General features: G+C 40.1%; 1 protein-coding gene across 1 annotated transcript; it reads left to right on the forward strand.

Annotated features, from left to right (window-relative positions):
- The first annotated feature begins 6,246 nt into the window (after positions 1–6,246).
- On the forward strand, positions 6,247–14,260 carry saal1 (serum amyloid A-like 1). The gene is made up of 13 exons (XM_037682967.1): positions 6,247–6,387; positions 6,612–6,808; positions 7,095–7,196; positions 7,558–7,641; positions 7,746–7,825; positions 7,910–7,969; positions 8,051–8,166; positions 8,342–8,510; positions 10,631–10,713; positions 10,808–10,993; positions 12,040–12,188; positions 12,308–12,400; positions 14,111–14,260. Exons 1-13 carry the CDS (start codon positions 6,384–6,386, stop codon positions 14,186–14,188), a joined length of 1,401 nt encoding a protein of 466 aa, XP_037538895.1. The 5' UTR covers positions 6,247–6,383; the 3' UTR covers positions 14,189–14,260.
- The last annotated feature ends 403 nt before the right edge of the window (positions 14,261–14,663 follow it).

Here is a 14,663-nt window from a genome sequence, read left to right on the forward strand (position 1 = left end):
CATCCATCCATCCATGCATCCATCCATCCATGCATCCATCCATCCATGCATCCATCCATCCATGCATCCATCCATCCATCCATGCATCCATCCATTATCTTCCTCTTATTTCGAAATCGGGTTGCGAGGGCAGCAGCTTGAGCAAGGACGCCCCAACATCTCTTTCCACAGCCAGCTCTTCTAAATCTTTTAGATTTAAAGCTAAATATTATATAATTAATACAAATATATATTCTTTTGGCTGCTCCCTTCTTCAGGGGTCACCACAGCAAACTAAATCACACAAAGGCTTGGCAATTGTTTTTACGTCGGATGTCCTCCCTGACACAACCACAGACCACTGAGCTACCACAGCCCTCTGTGGAGCAGAGAGCTGATATCTAGGACACCCAGGGGAGAAGATGGTGAGTGGGGGTTAAGGGCCTTGCTCAAGGGCCCAGGGCAGAGCAAATGAGGGTGGAGGCAGGCGTGAGCATTTCACATTTCCCACCCACATTTTGATGTTGTTGGTCCGGGGAGTTGAACCGGCAACCTTCTGGTCACAGGTTCGCCTCCTCTAATCTTGGCACCACCACTTCCCTCTATAATTAATAATAAATAATAAATATAATTACAATTTTTGTGTTTTCAAATGTGATTAGTTGTGAAAGCCGTCTTGAATTTGGTTGAGTCCAAAAGTCAGTCAGTTATAGATTAATATTCAGTAAATACTTTTACATAGTTTAATTAAAATCCATTCAGTGGTAGCCAGTGATTTCCAGAAGCTGAGACGAGCTGGTCTGGGAAGCTCAGTCCTCACCTCCTTCTACAGGTGTGCAGTGGAGAGCATCTTGTGCTCCAGCATCAACATGTGGCATGGAGGCTGCACAGCTGCAGAAAGAAAATCTCTGCAGAGAGTGGTGAAGGCTGCACAGAAGATGTTGGAGTCAGTCTCCCCACCATCACAGACATCTACACCTCTAGATGCAGGAAGAGGGCCACCTGCATCATGAAGGACTCCACTCACCCAGCACACACTTTTTGCCCCACTCCGCTCAGGAAGGAGGTTGAGGAGCATTAAGTGCAGAACCACTAGACTGAGGAACAGCTTCTACCCTGAAGCTGTTAGACTCATGAATCTCTAATCAGGATAATCACTGTGAAAAAAAGTCACTGTAATGCCACTTGAATTGTTGATATGTGCTGCTGATTATACATGTTGCTGATCTCATGCTGCTGATGTATTTCACATTGCTGTGTTCATTCGTACTCATCTGTTCACATCTGCTCTCTGTGTGTCTGAAGCGCCTGGGTCTCATCTCCTGAACATAAATTAAGAAGATTATGGATTTGTGGTATCGTGGGCGTTCAACTCTATTGATAAGATTTTTTCATCAAAGCGACAAGGTCCTGGAGAACCTGCGTGTCCATCTGAGACTCACGCTGTGGGGTACGTCATGGATTCGTGGGGGGTGTGGCAGATGATGTGTCTCTCAGTCCTGTCTCAGGAGGATGTTGAAAACGTTTACATATTTGGATTTATGATAGCAGGGTCTCTGCTTTTTGGTATCGGTGGGGCTCTGTTTTATCGACTTCTGAACAGACGGCGGCAGCAGTTTCAACCATGGAAAAGCTTCCGAGTCAGTGTGAAGGTCTGGGCCTCGCTGTGGGAACTTTGAATCGTCAGGTTTACGAGCTTAACCGTAAGATGGAGGCGATTGAGAATCGCAGGCCACCTGCGGCTTCTGGGACTCATCAGCGTGGTGGGTTTGACCTTGAAGGAGACTCACAGCATGGATCAGTGGAATGGAATCCCACAATTAGGTATTTTCGGAACCACAACGCCCAGATGGACTCAAGGCTGGAAAAAAGTCATCTCTGCCTGAAGAAAAACAAGAATCAAGCTTATCTGAATCTGACTCCCGACGGCCTCGGAGACAGGCCGATTATCAAATTTCTCCTGGGACATGAGTACCCAAGGACAAAAGCTTCATCTATCGCACCCCCCCTGAGAACTTTCTGTGCAAGCTTATCAGAACTGCTGGCTGGAACAACATCTTCAGAAACTGTAGCTGATCTGAAAAAACGCTCATGGACAAATCTCAACACCTCGATGTCAAATGCAAATGTAATCATGTTTTAATTGTGCTGCTGGTAGAGTTTTTTGATGTCTCAAATCGTGTCCTGATAGACAAGACATGAAGGATCTTTTTTTGTAATACCACTATCTACCCTCATGTTTCTCCCCCTTTTCCTATCTAAGATTATTATCTGATATGGATAAAATGGCCACGCTTTCTACAGTTGCAGCTTTGTGCACTCCGCCCATCTTTTGGACGACTCTGCGTACATATTCGTGTTGTACCTCGGTGCAATTCCAATAAAGTTTATTCTGATTCTGATTCTGAAAGACTCATGTTTGTGCTGCTGTTGTTCGACGTATGGTTTTGTACTAGTGCTTAGTGTTTAACTTAGTTTATATCTTAGATCTTATTACTGTTTTTCTTTTGCTATTTATACTTTTGTTGGATGTAACTGGACCCTGTGTACACAATTTCGTTCCACCCCATGTATCACATGTGATATTGTGAATGACAAATAAAGAAACTTTGACTTTAATAAGATATTTTGCTAACAGACAAACAGGGTTGATTCCATTAGGTAATGCTAAAGTTTTAAGCAAAAGTCTTGCACAATAAGTATTATCTGGAGTATGTGTTGCAAAGGATTCTCAGCTACTACCACACCAACTTTTAGCACAATATCTAAGATTGACTGAATTATAGCCATTTGTATGCTTTCTAAGTTTAGATAGCTGTAGCGGCCATCTTGAATTGAGTTGTCTCCAAAGGTCAATCAGTAGTTGAGGTACATTCACTGATTATTTTCTAAAAGTTTTGTTAAAATTGAAAAAGTTGTTCACAAGATATTTTGCTAACGGACAGTCACAATTTTAAACAAACATATTGAGCAATCTGTTAATGCTCAAAATATTTGTTGGGTATCAGCCTCAGCTCAGGGGTGCACTTAGCTAGCTGTAGTCGCCATCTTACTGTCAGCTGTACTTTCTGTAAGTTTAATTAAAATTTGCTCTTTGGTTCACAACATATTTTGGTCAAAGGTCAAGCTGTCCTGCTCGCAGGGTTGTTGTGCACTAAAGAGCAGGTTATGGATGTAAGTCGTGCTATTAAAACATATCCCAAACCCTACACAGGGTAAATCCCTTCTTCAACAGAAGTAACACCCAAACTGCAGCCAGAGATAATCTTAAATGATACGAGCACAAATCAACAGGTCGACTCCCACTGCACCAACTCCTCCTGCATGACTGGAGGTCAACACCAGCAGCTTTAAAGAACAAATCCACAGTTAAACGCTACAGGAAGTGAGCAAACAGTGACTTAAGAGAATGAATGAGTGGATATTTTAGTTCTCTTTATTTTTATACAAGCTTGATTATTGTATTTATTTCTTGATTAAATACAAAGTACAATTCCTATTTTCTTCTATTAGCCTTTATTTAGTTAAATCTTAATGTAATTGAGCTGCTGAAGCATAAAAATCTTGTTTTTTAAGATCTACAGAGGTCAGATATTAAATTTCCTTAGAGATGTTATTGTAGGACCGCCCGGTGGAGCAGTGTTAGTCAGCATTGCTTCTTGGCTGCAGGAATGTCCTGGATTATCACCCCTGCTGATTTAAAAAGTTTTCCCATAAAGAACGGAGAGATCTGTAATTGTTATTGTAGGTACACGTCAACTGTGAGAGACAGAATATCATATTGAATGATTTGTAAATAATTCATTTGTATTTTATTGCATGAAACCAGTATTTGATCACCCTACCAAACAGCAACAATTCTGGCTCGCACAGACCTGTTAGTTTTTCTTTAATAAGCCCTCCTATTCTGCATTCATTACCTGTATCAATTGCACTTGTTTGAACTTGTTACCTGTATACAAAACACTTATCCACACTCAATCAATCACACTCCAACCTCTCCGCCATGGCCAAGACCAAAGAGCTGTCTAAGGACACCGTGGGACTAAATTGTAGACCTGCACAAGGCTGGGATGGACTACAGGACAACAGGCAAGCAGCTTAGTGAGAAGGCATCAAGTGTTGACGCAATTTCAACAATGTTCAGTCAGGTCATCTGGACAGTTCCTTTTTTTGTTGAGAGAAGTTCACTCTCCATCCGAAGGGCAATGTCCAGGTGACATGTCTGAACATTGTTGGATTTCTTTACCTGGATTGTTGAGCATGAACTTTGATGTCTTGAACCACTATGGCTGTGCAACATTTTTCAGTCAGGTCATCTGGACAGTTTCTTTTTTTGTGCTGAAACGAAAAGAAACTGTCCAGATGACCTGACTGAAAAATGTTGGATTGTATACCTGGATTATTGAGCATGGACTTTGTTGTCACTGTGGCTGTGGTTGCCTGGGAGGAGTCGACGGGGGAGAGAACAGCCCCCAGAAACCATCTTATCACCAGCAAACTGGTTGGTCCACTGTAGAAGTATACTGCTTGGTGGGGAAAACAGTTTGTTTGTGACTCCTCAGATTGATGAAGCTCTTTGGATGGAGGGTGAAATGTCTTTCAACAAAAAAAGGAACTGTCCAGATGACCTGACTGAACATTGTTGGATTTATTTACCTAGATTGTTGAGCATGAACTTTGATGTTGATGCAATAATTACAAAATGGGAAAAAACACAAGATGAGTGTCAATCTTCCTCGGTCTGGGGCTTCATGCAAGATCTCGCCTCGTGGGGTGAGAATGATTCTGAGGAAGGTTATGAATCAGCCCAGAACTACAGGGGAGGACCTGGTCAATGACTTGAAGAGAGCTGGAACCACAGTCTCAAAAGAGAACCATTAGTAACACACTATGCCATCATGGTTTAAGATCCTGCAGGGCACAAAAGGTCCCCCTGCTGACACCAGAACATGTCCAGGCCAGTTTGATGTTCACCATTGACCATCTGGATGATCCAGAGGAGGCATGGGAGAAGGTCATGTGGTCAGATGAGACCAATATAGAGCTTTTTGGTATCAACTCCACTCGCCGTGTTTGGAGGAAAAAGAAGGATGAGTACAGACCCAAGAACACTGTCCCAACCATGAAGCATGGGAGTGGAAACATCATCCTTTGGGGGTGCTTTTCTGCAAAGGGGACAGGACGACTGCACCATATTGAAGGGAGGATGGATGGGGTCATGCATTGTGAGATTTTGGCCAACTTCCTTCCTTGAGTAAGAGCATTGAAGATGGGTCGTGGCTGGGTCTTCAGCATGACAATGACCTGAAACACACAGCCTGGGCAACTAAGGAGTGGCTCTGTATGAAGCATTTCAAGGTCCTGGAGTGGCCTAGCCAGTCTCCAGAACTGAACCCAATAGAAAATCTTTGGAGGGAGCTCAAACTCAATGCTGCACAGCAACAGTCCGAAACCTGAAAGATCTGGAGAAGATATGTATGGATGAGTGAGGCAGAATCCCTGCTGCAGTGTGTGCAAACTTGGCCAAGAACTACAGGAAACATCTGACCTCTGTAATTGCAAAAAACTGTTTCTGTACCAAATATTAAGTTCTATTTTTTTATTGTATCAACTACTTTTTTCATACAATAAAATTCAAATGAATTATTTAAATATCATACAATGTGATTTTTTTTTCTTGGATTCTGTCTCTGACAGTTGAAGTGTACCTACGATAAACATTAATTCAATTCAACTCAGTTTATTTATATAGCTCCAAGTCATAACAGAAGTCATCTCAGGGCACTAAACATAAATTAAAATAAAGTTAACAGAAACATTCATACATCAAAATAATAATTTAACAGTATTTATCTGAGGAGCAGACTGCTTTGAGTTTAACTCCATCGCAGAACTCTCATCTTGAGCAAGCATGAAGGTGACAGTGGAAAGGAAAAACGCCCTCATGAGCAGAACCAGGCTCAGGACAAGCGGCCATCTGCTTCGACCGGCTGGGTTTGGTAAGAACAGATACACAATGGCAGGTCAAGAATCACATGTTAAGATAGAAACAGTATCACATGAAAACTATTCAGTTTAGCATTACAGACCTGTTCATACTTTGTAGGTGGGAAAACTTTCAAAATCGGCAGTGTATCAAATACTGATTTTCCCCACTGTATATGAGATCAACAAATTGTATTTTTTCTGAATGGACATTAGTGGAAGAGCATGCACTTCCGCCTGCTTCCTGTAGGGGGCGGTGTTTGTTTTACATGCGGGTGTTCGCCAACGCGCAAGACGTCATACGCATGCGCAGGAAAGTGACCGCTCTACCGTTTGAGCTTTTGGAGAATTTAAACGTCCTAAAACTTTTAATTTCGGTATTTACGTAGTAATTAATTTTGTCAAGAACAGCCGCAATGGGTGAGTTGAATTGTATAAAGTTTATTTGTAAAAGCTAATAATAAAATACAACCTCGTCGACGATATGCTGCGACAAGCTAACTCTCCAACAGTTTTAATTAACGCTTAAATAAAGAATCGTTCTTCCATTTTACTGTTTTAATAGCACCGCAATTGCAAAATCTATTGGTGTTGACAATCTTGGTGTTGTATGGCCCATGTGCATGGCAATGTGTCTGTTTAAGACAGTAGTGTTGATGGTGATGAGCAAGAAGAAACAAAGTCCTCACCTCAAACTGGTCTGCTGTCTCCTGCTGTGGACCGTAATCCTTCACCACCTCCGGACAAAGCTGATGGAGAGGAGGATGAAGACCTTGATGCCATTGGGGACACTGTTTACAGCAAGCACTGGCTTTTCAGCACATTGACACGCCTTATAAATGTAAGCACACAGTTCTTTATGCAAATTTTCGCCAGTTTTGGGTGCTTCATAACTCTCTATAATCATGAGATAGTTAGATTTGGGTGGAAATTGTATTTTAATTCTGTATACAAAATACTTTGGAGTATGCATATGCAAAATGATAACTAAAGTGTTGGTTTTTTATAAATTCCTGAACAGTTACTTTAGCAGCCAGTTGTTAACTTTGTGTAGTACATACAGACCTTCTGCTGGACACTGTTACTGGAAACTATTTAAATGTCTGTAAACTTGTGTTGTCTTGCAGATGGTCGCAAAGCATTCAGAAGAAAACTCTGAAGGTCAGATGCAGCTCTCTGAGGATGATGAAGAAGATCTTTGTAAAGTCTGGGACATGGCAATGGACAAGGTGCAGCTTTTCATTGATATTGCACCGTTTTCATCTCGACTGGCAATGTTCTGATACATAAATGAAGACAAATTGTGAAGGAAATTTAATAAATTAAATGATAAATTGTTTAAAATTTGTTGGATTGTACACTAGCTTTGTACCAAAAAAGAACGATGAATGGTTAAATGGATTTTTAAAGATGACGATCTCTTGTTTACCTAGTTTATCTACATGCAAGATTTACTTATAGGAAAAATAAAACAGATCTAGCAGAAGTTGCACCCACATCTTATGTTTTCCACTTAACTAAAACATATTTTCCATTTAAATATGAATCATTACTTACATATTTTGAATATTTGGGTGCATTATGTTGCAGGATGTGGCAGGTTTTCTGCAAGAATTTAAAGTGGCTGATATCCTCCTTGGTGTCATCGCCAAGTCCCGATGCCCACGTCTTACAGTGAGTGAAATCTTTTTTACAGATCGCACCAGAACAAAATCCTGTGTGTCATTTTACCTTTTTCATGTGCAGTTAAATTTATTTTGAGTTTTCTTCTGCATTAGGAAATTTGTGTTGGAATCCTTGGAAACATTGCTTGTTTTCCTGACACATGTGAGGCTCTAAGCCAAAATGAAGACTTAGGGTAAGTGGATACAGTCATCTCTAATGTATAATAAAAGCTTATATAGGTTCATTACAATCAGTGTACCTCCCTGTGTGTCCACAGTGCTGTGCTGTTGCTTCTTCTTGGAGATGCAGATCCTCCAACTCTCCTGGAAACCAGCAGGTAGCATCTTAACATTTTTGTAGACTTGTCGATAAAAGGGTCTAAGAGAGAAAGATTAATCTTGTCTGATGATGTTTTCAGATTACTGCTGATGTGTTTGTCTCAGAAAGACGTCTGTTCCCTTTGGCTCCATCGAATACGACAACAGGCGTCTGTTTGCTCCAACTTGTGTTTCATCATGAGCAGTTCAACCAACAGTACTTTACTTTTATCATTACTTTCCTATTATAAACTAAATAATTATAAATATATATATATATTGTGTCTTCAAAGTCTACGTGTTATTTAATTAAAACACTTGCTGAAGCTTTTTGTGGTTGTAAAATAAATAATAGTAAATAACCCACTCCCCCCCCCCCCCCCCCCCCCCAGCGGACCTATTGGAGAAGGTGGGAGAGCTGGTTGACAAACTGTTTGACCTCGATGAAGAATTAATGGAGAGCTGGATCACATCTCAGCCACATGAGGACGAGGAGGAAGAGGACGGTCAAAACCAGCTGGATGTGATTTTGTGTCTCCTTGAAGCAGCTAAACAGCTGAGGTGAGAACTAAATGAGAGAAACAGTTCTGATGCTTTTTTTCAGGATGTGGGAGACGCTGTGCTTGCTGGGGGGGTCTGATAAACACGTGCACACACTGTGGTCAAGTTTTTCCAGTAGTCGCTGAGTGATGGAACAATTATCTCTAAAGTTTTATTTTTTTAGATAAAAATTTGGATGCAGGATATTTATATCAAGGTGTCAAGAAAAATAAATTCATATTAACTTCGTTAATGAAGAAAATGACATGAAGACTATCTGTAGCAAAGAGTGCAGATTCAAAGTGTCCTCAGGTCAAGGCAGGGTTTTAAAAAGTTACGGCTCGTCCAGTAGAATCGCTTATTCTTTGGCCTCATCAGGTTTCAAGCTGAGTAGGTACAGACATCAGTTCTCATTGTGCTAAATTATTGATATTTCTGTGACTTCTGCTGGCTTTGGAGCATTTTCCTCTACAAATGCAGCGAGCAGAATCGTTTTAGTTCAGCCATCTTTCCCCACGTAATTCATCTGTCATGCTGCGGTTGCAGTGTAAGGTCGGCTCATGTTTAATTTATGTTGTTAAATTTCTGTCAGGTGAAGGACGAGTGAAGTCAAGTGTGTCCAAAGCACCAGCATACATCAGGCCACACTTTTAGAGTAACGAGAGCTTCATGGATCTAATCCAAACAACTTTAGTTTCTCTAAGAAATAAAAAAAGTAAATGTTAATCTGGACAAAACATATAAGAATAAAATATAATGACAAAATTGTAAACCAGTTTCAGACATTAATGGCAATATTTCTTAGTAGTCTCAAACATCCAACCTGTATTTAAACAGGTTAATCCCATTGAGCCTCGAGGACACATTTACAAGAGACTTGATTTAACAAAGAATGATGACAACAATGGACAATTATAAAAGAGGCATACAGATTTGTATTTTTTTTACAAATTAAAATAAGATGGCCAAAAAGTAACAAAACAGCTGGATTATAAGGCGAATGTAGGAAAGTAAAAACAGGAACATGTCAGCATTGGTCCCTGTCAAGAGTCCAACAGATTCTTAAAGCCACTTAGAGAGGTCAAGGTCGGGAGCTTCAGATCTTTTTACAAGATATTCCAGGATATTTGATATCCTGGAATTTGATATAAACATCTTTTTGTTACTAAAGTTGTTGATGTTGGCTCAAGCTAAGATTCAAATAAAAGCTGATGCCTCAAACAGAAAGGGATTTTTGTTCATTTTTTGTTGAAGCGTTCCCCTCAAATGATTGTTTTTATAGTGTGTCACAGTGCAGGGTTGCATTCGGGCCCCAAACATGTGACCCGACCCAGCCCCAGCCCGTAGCTATAATTTCCGAACCCGACCCGATGAATTAACAGTAATTACAGGTCCGAAACCAACCCCCCCCCCCCCCTTTGACATTTTTAATTAAGCTTTGACAGCGTATATAGTTATTAACGGTCGTCAGACACACACGGCTAAGGGGCAGAAGATTGGAGCTGACGGGGTGTTTGTCCTTTCATGGTCGTCAACGAGCATTAAAGCCCTGCTTCTGACTGCATTCTGCATTATTCAGACACGGACCCTGCTCTGACATGTCGGATATTTTGGGATTTCACCTGTTTGGGTCGTCGGCCGCACGCATTCGCTGAGTGCAGCGGCTGCATGAACGTCCATTTGGGCTTTGATGGATCGCTGCCTGGTAGTACAGTCCCATCTGAAGCTCAACTGAACTTTTTACCTCTTTCAAGGCCGGTCAGCGTGCGGCCAAATGGTGGCGTGCGGCTGGTGAATCTATGGCAAGCCATGTTGCCATATAATTGTATCGTCAGCTATACGCATCCACTGACGCAATCAAAAGCCCGACACCGGCCCGCACATTAAGCACATTATTATGGCCTGGCCCTAATCCAGGTTATACTCCAGGTTCGGTTTAGAAATGGCAGCTCCAGCACAGTGCCCATCAGACCTCATGTGAGAGCAGTTTTAAAGAGTTTGTTGCCTTTGTGTGATTGTCAACAACAAAATGGCACCTGCTGTTTGTTTTTGGGTTTATAAGACCACATCCCAACATTATATTTGTATTATCATTCAAATTCAAAAATGCTTTATTAATCCCAGTTTTAATATTTTTATAGATCAGAGAGTCCAAATGGCCTAGAGGTTTACCTTCACATCCTCCAGCTGCTCACCACTGTAGATGAGGGCCTTCAGGCTTTTGGTAAGCAGTTCAAGGTGTTTAAGAGTTATTGCAACATTAGAGAAGAGGGAAGTGAGCTCTAATGGATATATTGTTGTGTATTTGTTTCCTTTAGCTGCTCCTGATGGGCCGGGTAAATCAGTGTGGGACTTTGTCTGTGACATTGTGTGCGAGGATCTCTGTCAGACAAACGACCTTTCAGTTGTCTTTCATGAGCGGAAGAGCATGATGGTTCAGACGTTTTCTGTGCTGCAGGCTCTTTATAGATGTCACAGTCAGTGGTGCAGCAGAAGTGATGCAAGTAAGTTTTCCATCAGCTCCACTGTTCTGCTGTCATTCAGTTTACTCTAAAGGTGGTTATAGAGACTGACTTCTGTGTTTTATATCATTTTATTTACACAGAAAGCAATGGTTACCATATATGTACAGGTGCATCTAAAAAAAAAAACAGAATATGAACATGTTAGATTTTTTTGTCAATCATTTCAGAAAGTGAAACTCATATATAGATTCTTTACAGAGAGTGAAATGTTTGAAGCCTTTTTTTATTGTAATTTTGATGAAAACCAAAATTCAGTGTATCAGAACATTAGAATATTGTGAAAAGGTTCAATATTATAAACTCCCGGTGTCTCACCCTGATCAGCTGATTAACTCCTACATGAGCTACAAATGTCTCATTCCTCAAGTCCAGCCACTCCTGAACCAGAGACAACATCAGAAGCGTCTTACCTGCTGAGGATAAAAAGAGCTGGACTGTTGCTCAGTGGTCCAATGTCCTCTTTTCAGATTAAAGTACATTTTTATGTCATTTATAAATCAAAGTCCCAGAGTCTGAAGAAGAGTGGAGAGACACAGAATCCATGTTGTTGAAGTCCAGAGTGAAGTTTCCACAGTCAGGGATGGTTTGGGTCCTTGTCCTCTGCTGGTTCTGGTCCACTGAGTTTTCTGAAGTCCACATCAACACATCATCTACCAGGACATTTTAGAAACTTCATGCTTCCTTCTGCTGACGAGCTTTATGGAGATGCTGGTTTCATTTTCCAGCAGGACTCAGCACCGGACCACACTGACAAAGCTACCAAAACCAGTGGAATATTCTAATTATCTGAAACACTGAGTTTTGTTTTTTCATTATTTGTAAGATGTAATTATCAAAATTACACGAAATAAAGGCTTGAAATATTTCACTTTCTGAAATGACTGAAAAAAATGTAACTTATTCATGTTATTCACATTTTTTAGATGCACATGTATACAGTCCAATTACATTTTCCATGATAAACACCTAGAAATCAAATTAATTGAAAAGTAGTGTCTTCTTAAAATCCTATTTGTTGTCTGTAGGTCTGCCTCTTATTGGAACCATTTTCCAAGCGTGCCAGTACCACAAAGATGAAGACACAAATAAAGAAGATGCTGACGATGAACAGCTGAGTGCTCTGGCTGAGATCACAACCGAGTTTCTAGCTGACCTGTGCAGTCAGATGTCTAAGGTAAGATTTAGTAAGAGCAGCCCCTCTCAACTTACACATCCTGATTGCATCGTTTCATGAGATTTAAAAAAAAAATCCAGGTAGTAAAAGTCCAGTATTTTATGTATTGTTTATTCTAGGATACCGTTGCAGATTTGATAAAAGAAGGTTACCTGACAGAGAAGACTTGTCTCGCAGCTGCTTCCTGTTTACTTCCCGAGTTTAAGACTTCAGTAAGTTCTCTCTCCAGAATGATTTATAGAAACACCACATGTCGTCGTACATTTTGTTTTTATTGAACACAAGGAGCTTGTTTGTTATTTCCACTCTACAGTCTGTAACCACCTACATCTGATAAACCATAAGCCAAAACTCACACTCAGGTCATTTAAATACCAAGTGCGTGTTGTTTACGTTAATATAAACATCAAGCTGACCAAAATACAAGGCAGTGTTAAAAATCTATAACATTTTGAAGATCAAGAGACAACTGAATGTATCTGATGGTTCAAACATAGACCAGAGACACAGTTCTTTCTTCTTATAGGATTTCCTGCAAGTTGAGGGAAAGAAAGACTCGACCTATCTGCAGAGCAATGAGTGTGACCGGTCGTCTCACAGACGAAGGCTTCATTTACGTCTGAGTGTCTGAACAAAAGTCCAATTAGATTTTCTGTAAAAAATACAGTCTTAACAAAAATCTGATGACTTTTAGACATGATAAACCCTCACATCTCAAATATGATTTATTTTGACTTTAGACTTGCCTTAAAAAGTTTTAAAATTTGCCGGACATAAGACTAGTTTTAATGAATAATTGAAAAAGTTTATTAGCAGAAAATAATATAACTAAGTTAATGAAACTGTTTTAGGTACAGATTAATAAGCTTAATAGTTTATTGCCACTGTTATAAAGACGAGATAACGTTGGAGCATCCGCAGCATTATTATTATTCTTCACAAAGTACCACCAGCAATAATCTCAGAATAAGCAGTGTACGCAATTACTAGTAACCCAAAAAATACAACCCAAAAATAAATAGGTAAAGATCCACACAAAAACAGGGTTCAATCATGTCATCTGGGTAGTTTCTTTTTGTGAGAAACTTTATTCCACAGAGGGCTTGAATCACATCACGGAGGTGATATTTATATAAGGCAGATCTGGTTGGCAGGCCTCAGACTGATGAAGTCTTTCAGCAGAAAGATGAAACATTTCTCCCAAAAAGAAACTGTCCAGATGATGTGATTTAATCCTTTTTCATGATTTATCTACCTGGATGATCGAACTGTCGAACCTGTAAAGATCCACAAGAATAAAGTGCATATAAAGGTTGAGTGAATTCATTACATGTCTTTGTTTATTTCCCCCGGGACAGCGTGATGTGCTTCAGCAATGCAGTATCCATTTCATATTTATTTTAGTTGCATTAAAAAAATAACTATGATCTAGAGCCTCTTAATTTCCTCTTTATCTGAAATGTGATTTTTTTTAATGTTGTTTCCTTTAACTATTAGAAAAGGGTGTCTGATTTTTAAAATTCAAGTTCATTATACTTTAAATTGTAGATCCACTGAGGCGTGTACCAGTGTTCAGTCAGATCATTGTTCATACCACGTTGTAAATGTTGGGTTGTAAAACACTGCAGTGGATCAAATCAGCTGAAATACTACGGCCTCTGCTGAACTGTATGTGTAGCCACAGTTTTCTAATAACTTGTTTTGCCATAAACGCTCAGCACAAAGCACTGAGTTAAACAGTGATGGTGCTCGTACTGTCATATATATATATATATATATATAGAAGTAAAACATTACCTGTTTTTCTCCTAAAGCAGATTTATTTTCGAGCTTGTCTGATGTAATGAACTGCTGCCACAGACTACAGCCTTCTGTGGAAAATAAACATAACATTTCCACCCTCTGTTTTCTTTTTTGTCCAGTTTCAGCACCTACAAGCTGCATTGTCAGAGGTTGATCCCCGTTTGGCAGAGGTGATGAGGACAGAGTTTCCTGTTTGAGGCCGAGCAGAGTTCAGCTCTTATTCAGTCTGCCACTGCTGCTTTTCTTTTTATAGCTGCCAGTGTTTCCTCTCCAGAGATCCTTCTCTGTGCCTGAGTATTTACGTTTCCACTGGAACAACACCATCATTAATAGCAGACTTTATTCTCCGTTTAATGATGTTGACTGTTAATAACATGGTGAAGTTATTGTGTGTTTACTGTCTCTGTTTGTGGAGAAAACTGTTTTTGTACCAATTGATTAGAAGTCTTTTAATAAAAAAAGAGTACAGTGTATGCTTGTAGACTTGTAATGAATTACTCATGGAGCCACTAAAACCACAACAAGCAGTTGAATCGCTGTTTGAGAGGTTATTGACTCATTTCATTAAACATGGAGAACACAAAGCACACATACCGTATCTGTACTTCATTTATTGGTGGGAATGGTGGCGCAGAGGTTAGAGAAGATGGGCCTGTGATCGGAAGATCGTCG

Source organism: Nematolebias whitei, chromosome 10 (genome assembly GCF_014905685.2).
Source record: "Nematolebias whitei isolate Nwh7 chromosome 10, NemWhi1, whole genome shotgun sequence".
Lineage (NCBI taxonomy): Eukaryota > Metazoa > Chordata > Actinopteri > Cyprinodontiformes > Rivulidae > Nematolebias > Nematolebias whitei.

Excerpts from the sequence above, each read along its gene's own strand:
- saal1 (XM_037682967.1), top strand. Across the intron at positions 8,511-10,630 it reads GAAGCAGCTAAACAGCTGAG|ATCAGAGAGTCCAAATGGCC; the intron begins GTGAGAACTAAA and ends ATATTTTTATAG. Across the intron at positions 10,994-12,039 it reads GTGCAGCAGAAGTGATGCAA|GTCTGCCTCTTATTGGAACC; the intron begins GTAAGTTTTCCA and ends TGTTGTCTGTAG.